At 32.3% G+C, this 14,087-nt stretch overlaps 1 protein-coding gene across 1 annotated transcript in view; it reads left to right on the plus strand.

Moving 5' to 3' along the window:
- The window catches only part of LOC105111666 (uncharacterized), a 3,646-nt gene extending 740 nt beyond the window's left edge, over positions 1–2,906 (plus strand). The window contains exon 2 of the mRNA XM_011007098.1: positions 329–2,906. Coding sequence (XP_011005400.1) covers positions 442–2,544 — 2,103 coding nt within the window. The 5' untranslated portion in view covers positions 329–441 and the 3' untranslated portion in view covers positions 2,545–2,906. The remainder of the gene's footprint in view (positions 1–328) is intronic.
- The last annotated feature ends 11,181 nt before the right edge of the window (positions 2,907–14,087 follow it).

A 14,087-nucleotide genomic window follows, 5' to 3' on the forward strand; every position in this document is an offset into this window, starting at 1 on the left:
AAAGAGTGAAGAGAACGAGTAAATATCATTTCTTTGAACCTTTTGATTTAGATTATAAATTTTTTAATTTAAGTGAGCTCGAATGTTGGACGTTTTAGGTTATGATTTACTTCTTTTTTTCCTTTCCTTTCCTTTCCTTTCATTTCTTGAGAATTGAATCTTCTGAGAATTGAAATTCCAACAAATCGTGTCTGAATCTATAATTATCCTGGGAATCAATCCTTTGGATTCATGTATTACTTGGTCTGTTTGAGGTATTACTTGGCATTCCCTTGAAGCTTGACACCTATAATAAAGATCTAAATGTTTCTGACTGTAATTTGTGCAGATAGCTGATGTGGTTATGCATGAGAATCCCGTGTCTTGTGTTTTTTGGTATGTCGGGTCGGTCATAGCTTTTGCTTCAAGATTTTTGGCTTTGTGTTTGATTTGAAGCTCCAGATGGAACCAAACACAGAGGAGGCTGTCATGGCAAAAGAGAATGCTGAGAAGCGATTTGCTGAAAGAGATTTTACTGGTGCAAAGAATTATGCTTTGAAGGCAAAAACTTTGTGTCCTGGATTAGAGGGTATATCTCAGATGGTGGCCACTTTTGAAGTTTATATTGCATCTCAGGCCAAATGCAATGGTGAAATTGACTATTTCTCTGTTCTTGGATTGAAGCCTTCTGCAGATAAAGATGCAGTGAAAAGGCAGTATCGAAAGATGGCGGTGTTGCTCCATCCTGATAAGAATAAAACTGTGGGAGCTGATGGAGCATTTAAACTAGTATCTGAAGCGTGGACTATGTTGTCAGATAGTCTTAAGAAAAACTCTTATGATATAAAGAGAAACAAAAAGATGGCATCATGTGTTGTTCAGACAAACCTATCTTCAGTTCATGCTGCTGGGGTTACAGGATACAGCCATTGTTCCAATTCACCTACTGCACATGGACTTGATACTTTCTGGACAGTTTGCACGTCTTGCAAAGTTCAGTATGAGTATCTACGGAAGTATGTGAATAAGAGACTTTCTTGTAAGAACTGCCGGGGTACTTTCATTGCTGTGGAAACTGGGGCAGCTCCAGTCAGTGGTTCTTTCCCCTACTGTCCTTGGTCATATGTCCCTGGTAATGGGCATAGAAGTCATGGATATGATGGGGTTGCATATGTCCCAACCACCTCTACCTTGTACTCAGGAAATGGGGTCTCAGGATTGCATACTGGACATGGGTACGAGTATGTTTCAAATTTATCATTTCAATGGAGCTCTTTCTCTGGAACTCCAGGGAGTGTTGTTGGTCCCAATGGATCATGTGCATTATCTGCCGATACTGTTTATCAGGCTAATGGAAGTGCCAGTGCAGCAAAGGTTAAACCAGCAGCCAATGGAAAGCGATCCGTGAAAACTGCCACAGCAAAGATATACTCTGATGTATCTGCAAGCTGTAATGAGTCGTCGGGCTCCAAGACTTGTAGACCTGATAAGAAAAGGAAGGTTGTTGATGGATCCGGTTTTAGAAATGGGTGTGAAGAAAAAGAACCTAAGTCTGGTTCTGAAGTAGGATTAGCTAATGGATATACAAATGTTGAGCATGATGCCAAGCTTTCCAGTCCAATTGAAGTTCCAACAAGACACAGCTCGATTGCTCCGGCTTTTGATGCTAGAAAGTTGTTGATTGACAAGGCGAGGACTGACATCAGGAAGAAATTGGAGGAGATGAGATTAGCTTCAGCTGCAGCGGTTAAAGAGAAAATGGAAGATCAATCCACAGAGGCAGGAGAGGCTCCTAAACAAGCAAATTCAGATGTTGCTCGTCATCAAACAAAGCCAAACAAAATAGGGCCAATCTCAATAACAGTCCCTGACCCTGATTTCCATGATTTTGACAAAGATAGAGCTGAGGAATGCTTCAAGCCAAAACAAATATGGGCATTGTATGATGAAGATGATGGTATGCCTCGCTTATACTGTTTGATTCGCCAGGTGGTCTCAGTTAAACCCTTCAAGATTCTCATCACGTACTTGAACTCTAAAACTGATGGTGAATTTGGGGCAGTGAATTGGATAGATTCTGGGTTTACTAAATCTTGTGGACACTTCAGAGCATGGAATTCTGATGTTGTTGATCAAGTGAACATTTTCTCTCATGTTTTGAAAGGTGAAAAGGCTGGTAGAGGTGGCTGTGTTCGGATATACCCCAAAAGTGGAGATGTTTGGGCTGTTTATCGACACTGGTCACCTGATTGGAACATATCAACCCCAGATGATGTCAGGCACCAGTATGAGATGGTAGAGGTCCTTGATAATTACTCTGAAGAGCTTGGAGTTTGTGTTGCTCCTCTGAACAAGTTAGCTGGTTTCAAAACAGTATACCAAAGGAACGCAGGCAAGGATGCCATGAGATGGATTCCAAGAAGAGAGATGGTACGCTTTTCTCATCGGGTGCCTTCTTGGTCACTTGAAGGAGAAGCTAGTAATTTGCCAGGAAAGTGTTGGGATCTGGACCCCGCCGCTACTCCAGACGAGCTACTTCATGCTGCAACAGAAGCGAAGGCATAGCATAGCCAGAATACCAGAGTCAAGCGGGAAAGCAATGTTTGTTTGGAGTTCAATTTACCATTCTTATAGAAAAATTTTAGGTTGACTGTACCATATTTCACACTTGGTTCAAAGCCATTGCAACATTAACTCCATATGATTTTAGACAACGTGATGTTTACTGAGAACTGTCGTATCTGGAATTCTGAGTCTATTGATTGCTTGTAGACAGAATTGTACTTGTGGTGTTCTATGCGGGTTGTTGTAACATTAATTAAGTGGTCAGAACTGATTGAGAACTCAACAGAAATGTAGTATCTGTATCTCGGCAAAGATTTGATGCCACAAATCGAAAGATTTAATATTCTTGAACTTCTTAGCAATCTGAGAGACTGTTGAGTCTGCTACTCGGTTTCTCCTTTTTAAATTCACGGCAGCACCCAGGAGGACAGGCTGATTGTAGGCCAACTGACTGGATCGTGATTTTTATTTATTTTTGGGTTCATGATCGTGATGGTTTTGCCGAGCACAAAAATGAACTTCGTTTTATACTGTTCTTTTCGCTTGTCTCTTCATGTTCATCTTCATATGCCCCGTTCGGAGTTGTCAAAATTAATCACTGCTTCCGTGCTGACTTGACTGTAAATTATGTTCCTCGTAAACAGTCTCCTTGAAAATTTCCATCAGGGTGGGTGCTCTCACAATTGTCTGAATCTCATGTTCGTATTGAAGTGAGAAGAAACAAGGCATCGACAGGCGACAATAAATGGAACTGAACATGTGCATTTTTCATGCATGGACTACAGATTTGTCAACAAAAAAGGGATGATTTATGATAATGGGCCTCGACAATGATACACCAAAAGGGGGCCATGAACATTAAAAGAAAAAAACCAGGTACGGTTGCTTCAGATAAACTGAGCCAGACATAGTGAAGGCTAGGACAGGCTGCTCATTAAGGAAAAAGCCTCGTCTCAGACTTCGTGTTCAGCACATCAACAATATAATGTGCCCAGCTCGGACCCAAGATGTCCCCTTCACGAAGGGCTGAAACTATGAGGAATGCGTGGGCTCTCGCAGCATGCAATTTTTGCTATTCCAAAGATAGTGTCTCCTCTTAACACCTACAAAGAACAGGTCCCAGGTCATCATGGACGGGCTTCGTAAAATTAAATGTGCTGAATTTCCCCTGAACCTTCAACAATAGCCAATAAAAGCACGTCCCTTATGTATAAATACTAGCAAAGTTAACACATATGGAGGCAAGACAACCCACTCCCTCAAGTTTTCTGTGATAATTTAAGCATTAGAGGGTCCTCTTAGTACGATAAGGGGCTTGTTTTGCATATTGTATTTTGATTCTCACTCCTAATTCTATAGACTAAGCTTGCAGCCTGACATCAAGCCTGTCACATTACCTTTTAAGCATTAGAGGTGCCTCTTAGTACGATAACGGGCTTGGTTTGCATATTGTATTTTGCTTCTCACTCCTAATTCTATAGACTAAGCTTGCAGCCTGACATCAAGCCTGTCACATTACCTTATTCAAGAGAATTCAAGACGAGATGAGAAGAAGGCTTCATCACATAGATAAATGTAGTTTGCAAAAATGCCGTATATTTGTTTTTTTCATAGTTTAATAATACTCTCAAGAAAATATCTTCCGAAAACTAGTAATTGTGACTTTTGAGTTTTGACTCAACCATATACATATCCTTGAGATAGACCGTTTTGAAATTTGAAGGACACCCCCTCCCCCTGATTTTAACCCTTAAACCATGAAGTATTTTGATTGACACCTCTTCCACCATATTCTGTCCAATTTGACTGGTAAATATCACACGCTTTCTTTAAAAGTCAATCAAATAATTCTAGATTAATTTTGCTATCTATTTTTAGAAACTATTATTAAAAACTAAGTCCTTAGCGTAGAAGGATTATAGCTTCGTAAATCAAATGAAATGTATAATTCGTGCTTGACTTTAACACATTAGAAATAATATGGGTAGACTAATCTATACAAATAAAAAAAAATAAAAATGAAAGAAATAGAAAACAGATAAAAGTTGTAGAGAAAAAGAAAGATAAATTGCAAAAGGAAAATTACATAAAGAAATTGTGTATATAGAGATAATAATCATTTTCTGCTATTAGATGATTTATTTATAATACTATAAAGATGGAATTCACACATATTTGAAATCCTAATCCTATGAAAACCATCTATGACATATAAGAACTTTGTAATTTATATCATAGTACAACTTGTATTTCTTATTTATTTATATCTTTTTAGTAATTATATGTGTTATTATTATACTACTACTATATATATATGTATCTGTCTAACTACTAAAGGTTTTCATTTTGAATAGATTTTATGCATCGATTGTTTAATATAAATTATAATCTTATTAGTTGTTGAATGATCTCAACTATTTTCACTGGTTGAAGATTAATTCCATCAAACTACATATGTTTTTTTTTTTTGATAAACAATGCTCATATTTTTTTTTTAAAATGAAGAAATGTTGATCACCTATTTATACTCGAATCAATTAACAAATTGATCATTGTATAACGTGATTTATCTATTTTTATGATAAATTAGGCTCAATTTTATTTTATAATGATCATGTTTATAATTGATCATCAACACTGTATGTTAGTATTGTGATAAGTGTTTGTCATTATTGATTATTGATCAAAGAACTTGTCTTGTAACACCCCCAACTTTAAGGATTAAATCATTTCATTATCTTCATAAATGCATGAAAAGAACAAGAAATTTTATTTTTTATAAATTGATTCCATGACCCAAATTCTTAATAACTTATTTATAATCTTGTTAATCATGGTTGATGATTCTACAAAACATCTGGCAGGGTTTCACCTGCACCTTGACATATCTAGTTATTAATATGTTTACTCCCAATCACAATGTAATTTTCTAAAATTTCAATCATGATCAAAACATTTTAGATCGTATCTCATTCAAGACCAATCATACTTTTCAAATTTACATCATACTCATTCATACATTTAAACAACCATACATATAAAAATCTAAAGAACTTACAATATAATAACTATCAACTTATAATCAATTCAAGAATATATAACCAACAAATACCCATACAAATATCTATTCAGCACCTTATATTAAAATCCGTATTAACATCATGTACATTATTAGTTTTACTAATAATACTTTTAGTTTTTACAATATCCAACATAAATTTATATAATTTTCCATATTTTAACTATAATCTATTTACATACCATTTAACAAAACTCTACCATTTGATAATACTATATTGTTTTATCACAACAACTAGGATGATCATAAGCCTACACTATATTAAATTTGCCTGACTTGTGATGAATATGTAAAACCTTTAATTTTTTAAAATAACATTCATGTTTTTGCAATCCAACACTAAATTATCACATAAGAAACCCCTTATGATCGTCATAACTCTAGTAACTCATTTAATTGTCATCAATCCAATTATTCTCTTACAGATACTAATAAATCAGATAATCCTTCTAATTGTCAACAATTTGGTTATCCCCTCACAAATGCCAATAAATTTAACAATTCTTTTGATTATTAACAATTCGACAATTCTCTCACGGATATCAATAAATCCAATAAACTTTTTCAATTACTAATAATCTACATCATTATCATTTACTTTGTTCCTTCTTCACAACAATTATAACATATCTAATAACCAAAATATTAAAATTAATCAATAAAATAATTTTATAAATTCAAGTGTAGTAAAGAACACCTACCTACTACTCGAAAGGGTCTTTCTCCACCTGTTTGAGATTTTGGTTCTGTAATCTCCTTTGAATTAATAGGATTTTACCACATTAATTCATATCCATAAGGTCTAAAGTGTTTAAATTCTAATTAAACACAATTTCTTTATTCTTACCCAACATACCAAAAATCCCATTTAAAGTCATCTCATTTTCATCAATATTTTTATATGCATTAATTACATACAACTCGTATTTATTCATGAAATTTCACAATTTATTTTTTATATTCCCTTGGTTAACCTATACTTCTCAATTAACAACATAGGTTTCTTTTCTCATTTTCACCTTATTTAAGCTATTTTTTCCCCTTTCTTTAATATAAGCATATCTCTTAGTATAGATTACATATGACATCTTCATTATATAATTATATCAAACTTTCTCATTTATCACCTACCATGGTTGACCCTTCCTCCCTACAAATCACCATGATCCCTTCTTCAATTCTTCTTAATTTAACATCTTCTATATATTCTTACATGTAAACACTATATCAAATCACCCCTTAATATTTCCTTCTATTATGGTTGGCCACTACCTTTATAACAACACCATGATTTCTTTCAAATTTGTGCAAAGTTCACAAGTTTGTCAACCAAATACAATTTAATTATAATAAATATGTCAAGAGTCCTAATTCATCAACAACAATCCCTAACTAAAAATTAAAAATTTCCAACTAAAATATATCTAAATCTCATTTAAACTTGTTAAAATTGATATAAACACCTTTCCAAACTATTATTTAAGCTTTAAATGCCCACCAAACAAATTTTAAGGATTTCCCCTTCCTTTTTCCTTACTTGGCCAAATTTCTTCCCTTGATTTTCACCCCCTCTCACTTGTTTCTTTCTTATTTTGATGTTTTAGATGGATTGAACTTTACAAACTCTCAATATCTCCTCTCAAATCTACATTTACCTCATGTTTTTTAATCTAAGTTTTTCTCTCCATTTCTTTAAAACATTCAAGAAAAATCACCATCTTTTCCTTCCTTTAATGGTCGACTATCGCGCATGTGCGCGCGCGCACACACACATATATATAACAATTAGGTTAATTCCTATTACATCCCACCTTTATACCTTTTCATGCTCTCGAGTAAATTTTTAACTACTCGAGAAGCTGTATATGCCATTTTTGAATGGACGATATCAAAATTTATTAAAATTTATCCTATAACCTGATTTTCCTGATTCATTATCTTCATTTGGTTTTTATTCACATTTTTAATTTTTTAGCTATTTTTTGTCATTTATTTTTTTTAAAAAAACCATATATAAAAATTTTATTTTAATTTCTCTTATCTATCATTATCCTCCCTGAGTTAAATATTCATTTCACTCACTTAGTATAATTTTCCCCTCATTAATTTTGTAAATTTTATCCCAAAACCTAATCTCTTAGTAAGGTACATGGTTTAGCATATCCTTTCTCATTGGTGTGTTCAAGTGATGCATCCATTTAAACTGCATCTTGATTAGCCGACATTGTTGCCACTTTTTTCTAGGTCTAGGAGTGTTAGATGATCTTTAGCCAATTCATCATCCTTATATTGAGCGTGACATGCCCAACCTTACAGGGCATACACCCTAGCACCCCATGGGCTTGGGCTATCACACTTGAGTCTAATATGTTTAGATTAAAGCAGCGTATCTAAGCCTTTTTTTTTTTTTACCTCTAATGGGCTTAAACATCTTGCTTGAGCCCAACACTCCATTGAAAATTTTTCTAGGACCCCACATGGGTTCCTTAATATTTTATATTAATTCAACACATTATTTTGAGTAAAATACAACTCAAAGTATCACAAGAGTTAATGACTGTCCAACCCCTATTCTACATAAAAGAATAAGATTCATGAGCTATACCACATAAATACTTAAAGTTCAAGGCTCATAATTTCTTTTTTTATCTATATTTTAAGCACATATATTTTCATAGCATCTCTCTCTAAAATATTGTCGCACGTGGGCTCTCGGTGTAATGAGACATAAAAAAATCCAAGGATAAGGAATTGGTTATGCTTAGGGAAGATATTATTACCCCTAACATATTTTACCTAATAAGTTGCATTATGGTCTAAATATAGTTTAAAGATTTTGATGAATTCCTAGCCAATGATTTGTCTATGACTCAGAATAAAGATTTACTCTCATGAATAAATCTAAGATCTTGAATTATTATGGGCTTGTATGCCTTGATAAATTCATATAAAAAGAATCCATGTAGGTTCCCTTATAGGATTTACCTATCCTGAAAGACAAAAGTGTTTTCCATAACTTATATACTATAGTGAAAAATATTTTCAATTAAAATTGGTGAATATAAAAAAATTCTAAGAATTTTTTAGTCAACCCTTGATATTTAAATACTAGCCTACTTGTGGGTCTAATATTTATACCAAAATATTGACATTAATTTTCTAAGAAAAAGAAGAAGAAGAAAACTTAGGGTTATTAAAATATTGACCAAATCCTTTGGAAATTTTATAAACTTGATGTAAATTCCATAAAACATATAAAAAAATACAAAAAAAATTCTAAAACATTGTTAAAACATTTTTCCTTTTTTATAAATAAATTGTAATTTTTGTAAGGATTAAGTTATATGCAACAACCAAAAATCTTTTTTTTTTCATATGCAATTAAAACATTGGATTAATATTTTTTCTTTTTTCTTTTTTCTTAATAATTATTTAACACAAAATAAAGTAAAATGCAAACACACATACACCCTTTTTTCACTAATTACTCACACACCCAAAAACTACATATGTTTACAAACCACCAAAAATTCAAATTCTAACAATAATTTAAAACATATACAAAAAATTCAAAAGTTTGCAAAATGGTCTTCCTAAGAATTGGAAAAAAATTAGAGAGATTGTTGGAAACTCACGGAGCATGCTAGAAGATTCTAAGATAGTCGAACCAATGGCAACGTATGGGTCTCACACTCCGCCGCCATTAGCCATGAGTGCAGGTGATGATTTGTTATTTTTAGAGGCGCGATATGATGTGGATCATGCAATTCTTCCTCACCTCTTCACTCTTATGTCAATGATGTAACATGGGGAAACCTGTAAAAGCACAAAACACAACAAACTCTAGTTATTTTTCTTTCCTTTTGTTTTGTAGATTTGATTATCTCTCACTATTTTTTATTTAAATGGTCATTGCCACTACTATTATATGTGGATCATTGTGTGTGGGGAGGGCTAGTTCGATGGTTATTAATGAGTCATCAATTTAAGACTGGAAAAAAGAAAAAGTCATTGGCGGTGGTATTCACAGTGGCAATGCTACTAGAGCTAGTTGACATGACCAAAACGTTGATGTTTTCTTTTAAGTGTAGGAGTGTCAAATTAATAAATAACCTGGCAAGACTGGGGTCGAACCACAGGGAGGTTAACTATATAACAATAATAATAATAATAAGTTGAAGAGAACTTTGAGATGTAAGATTAATATGAGGATTTAAACAAGAATAAAATAATTGTCAAGGTTAGAGGATCCATTAATGGTATTTCAAACAAGTATAGTATAAACTCTTTTTATTACTCAACTAGAAACCACATACAAAGAAGGTTCCAATCGAATTATAAATTGTTAACATCATTGCATTAATTATCTTATTCGAATGATACTAATACTTGTAAACGTTGTCAGATATTCATGATTATAATTTATGTTAACAACAAATCAAGTTCTTTTTACAGTATAAGTGTCGATTATACCATACGATTAGACTATAAAAATGTCAAGTATTTGTTGTACCAAGTGTTATACAATATAAATCTAGATTAACCATTTAACAAGCAAAGTATTAATAGTTAACAAGATAACAAATATAAAACATGTTAGTTTATACTACACTTATTCTTACACCGTTAGTGTAAACTTTTCACCTTGACATAATAAACTTACCTAAACGTAATCAAAGAGGGAAACTTTTGGCCATATCTTGACTTGGTGACAATCTTTCTTGTCTGAACAAAATGTTTTTGATAACGTTAGAATTTGAACAGATTGTCCCATGAAAGTTTTAAGAAATTATATCAGCTTTCCAATAAAAAAATATTCGGTGCATTTGGACTTCTAAAACTCGAGATATGGGCTGAATATTGAATAGTGTTTGATCTGGAGGACAGATTCTGACTTCTCTGTTATTGCTAAGTGTTAGACTTCCAAACAATAGAATTGAGTTTGCATTCCTAATGAATTTTTTAGGCCTTTGTCTTAGCTTTTTAGCCATATAAATCAAATTAAAATTTAAGATATACAGCTCCAGATATGACCTAATAACTGAACAGTGTTCCAGTTTGGACTGAACAGTGTTCTAGTTTGGACTGAACCGGCATCTGTTTTCTAAGCTTAACCCTCTCTTTGTCTTCTCAATTTCAATAGTTAAACTCATCAATCAATCATTTGATTTATGCGATAGGCCTGTATTTAATATGAATATTTATCATAAATTAAAGGTATTTTTATAGCATCAGACTTCTTATTACAAAATATGCTTTAGTTAAGGAGTTATTGATATTTCAAATACAAAATGATGATATAAAACCTTAATAAAAATGCACTTTAAAGTATTAATTACCCCCCAACCAGCTTATTACTAGTCCTTAGTAATCAAAGCGTTAAAATAGATAAAATAATTTGCAAGTTCCACAAAGCAAGGCATTCATCATTCAACTTTCATTAATTTATTCAAGTAAACAAACTCACATTAAATTTATATATATGCTTCATACTTCTCAAACAAGATATTAATAAATATTTTTTTGTGCTCAATATATCAAGATATAGTAATGAGGCTTTACTTAGAAGAAAACAAAAATTTTGTTATAATGTTTAAGGTTAACTTCCTTGGATTGAGATTATTATCTTATTCTTTTTTTTTCTTTTTTTTTAATATATATACATATAACTTCATACACAATGCATCTTTAACCACGTAACAAGCTTTTAGCTAATGACTTTCAGACCAGTTGATCTTAGAACATTACATGTTGAAACACCGCTATGAGCTAAGTAACTTGAGTTACAGATACTAATATGTAGATAGAGCAATGTTTAATTTCCTTAAGCTTTTCTCTTCAACCCATGTAACAGGCATTGGACTAATAGCTTCCAAGTCAGTTGATTTTAAGGTATTAGGTGTTAAAACACTCATTCGGGTTTAATTGCTTAGGTTAGGGAGGGTATGAAACCAAACTTATCTATATTTTTATTATCATTTTTTTTTTTTGCTTTGGTTAGGTTAGGGAGGCTATTATCTATTTCTCTTAGTTGTTACCTTTAACAAAAGAATATAAAAAATATAATAATCCAATCTGCAACCCATAATCATATGTTAAAGTGTGAGTGTGAAAATAAAGGTTTAAGAATACTTGTTAAATGAGTATATGAGCAGAATTAAGTGATAACAATGCAAGAGTTTGTAAACCTGGATATTTCAAGAAGTATTCTGATAGACCTTGTTAATATGCGTCTCAAGAGTCTTAGTTGACTAATTTACTCTGTCATTCTAGTATCAACAGTTTTGTAAATGATTTATGAAATATAAAACACAGTTTTTTTTTTAATATTAACTACTGCCCTTTCCCCCAACCAAAATGAAACATTATCCTTAATGTCCTAAGGTAGAAAGATAGAGTATAGAAAACATCACCTGAAACAGCAAACACTTACAAACTTGAAGCACATTTAAACAAATATAATAACTAACAAAATAAAATAATATGCTATTAATAAAATCAAAAGATACAAGGTTCACAAATGAAGACTCAAATTCAATTTAAGATTTTTACGGCTTTTCTTAGTTGACCAATTTATACGACTCTAGAGGGATCAATTACAGGGTTGAAATATTATAATTGATCAATCAATTGTTCGGTAGAGATTATGATTTGTCGTGCCAAAGTTGTTAGAAAATCTTGAGAAAAGACACAACTTATCATAAAAACCATTAACATTTAATAAACATATAAGTTTATGGTGCATATAGAGCTAGGCCCGAGAGGAAATATGAAAGATCTCTCCTAATGTGCCCAAACCACCTGGTAAGACAATAAAAGCATCAATATAGTTAAACATTGCATTTATTCGATTAGACATTGTGGAGACCTAAAGTTTCTCTCTAATTGTTTTTCCAATAATGTCCTTTTGTGCTAAAGCTTTAGGGACGACTCCCAAAACTTGACTATCTTATAAAAATACAGCTATTGACACGCCCTAATTAACCCAAGACTACCTCCCCCATACACTAAATGAATTTTTCTCTTAGCTAGTACTTGACTAAGATGATTTGTTGATTTTAAAAACTCTAATTCCTTTCCAAGATTGGATCAACTAATTTTTTTTTTTTATGTGATGAGTTGAGGAACCTATCATTTCTACACACTTCTATAATTGTTAAATGTATGGGTTGAGTAGAAATAACAGGATAGAAGAAAAGATTTTATAGATGACAAATTAAAAATGCAATCATACCACCTATATGTAGGCTAGTTGGAGTCTCTCTCTCTCTCTCTTTATTTATTTATTTTATTTTTATATGTTTTTTTTCTTCAAATATATGTATGTACAGATAGTTGTGATTGTGGTTCACATCTTTTCTTGGTTTTATGTTTAAAAATGACTTAAATGCTCTCTATGAATCGGGGATAAGCTTCCCATCTAGTTTTCTTAAAAACTGGCAAACATGGTTTTTTTTAGTTAGATTCCCAAGATTATATCAAGAATGTTCTTTAAGAAATTGTGGCCATAAATCATGAATTGCATGATGCATATCTCCACGAGGATGCGTCTTAAGAGTTAGTAGAAGATTATCTAAAGACCACTTACTCAGACCATCCTTAATGAATTGTACTTTAGCTTTATAGTTTACAGATACCATTTCTAAAGAACGATATGTTGCATTACAAGTCTATCTGACATATCTATTACAAACTTTCAGTCGTTTTGCATGGTGTTTCTTTGTAAGAGTGTTTTTACCTATTTCAGGCAAGTATGAAATAAAAGAATTAGAGAACTCACCTGATAATTAGACCTTTATTTTAATTAGCTAGTAAATATCTTCAAGAATTCTATGATTCACTAACTTAAAAGTCACGGAGTACTGTGATCCGCCATTTAATCGAGGTGAGAAAGAGTAGAAACACAAAAAAAACATGAGAAAAAAAGAATAAAGCTTTATATATGGGATCACCCAATTCAATAAAGTCATTTTCAATTGAAAAATTGTCAAAGTAAACTTTCAAACGATGTCCATTTACCTTAAAAACATTGTCATTCTTTGTATTATAGATATCACAGGCCCCATACGGATACACATGTTTCACAATAAAAGGACCACTCCATCTTGATCTTAGTTTTCCAGGAAATAAACGGAGTCGAGAATTGTAAAGCAAGACTTTTTGACCAACATTGAATATTTTTCTCAGTATTTTCTTTTCATGAAACTATTTGATTCTTGCTTTATAAATTCTTTAATTTTCATATGCATCATTTCTTATTTCCTCAAGCTCATTTATTTATAATTTCCGCAACTGACTAGCATCATCAAGATTTGAAATAAAATCTTTAATGACCCAATAAGCTTTATGTTCAAGTTCTACAGGCAAATGACAAGATTTTCGATAGACTAGTCTATAAGATTACATACCTAATAATATTTTATAAGCAATTCGAAAAGCCCAAAGTGCATCATTAAGTCTTAAA

This window comes from Populus euphratica, unplaced genomic scaffold, assembly GCF_000495115.2.
Source record: "Populus euphratica unplaced genomic scaffold, PopEup_1.0 scaffold611.1, whole genome shotgun sequence".
Taxonomy (NCBI): domain Eukaryota; kingdom Viridiplantae; phylum Streptophyta; class Magnoliopsida; order Malpighiales; family Salicaceae; genus Populus; species Populus euphratica.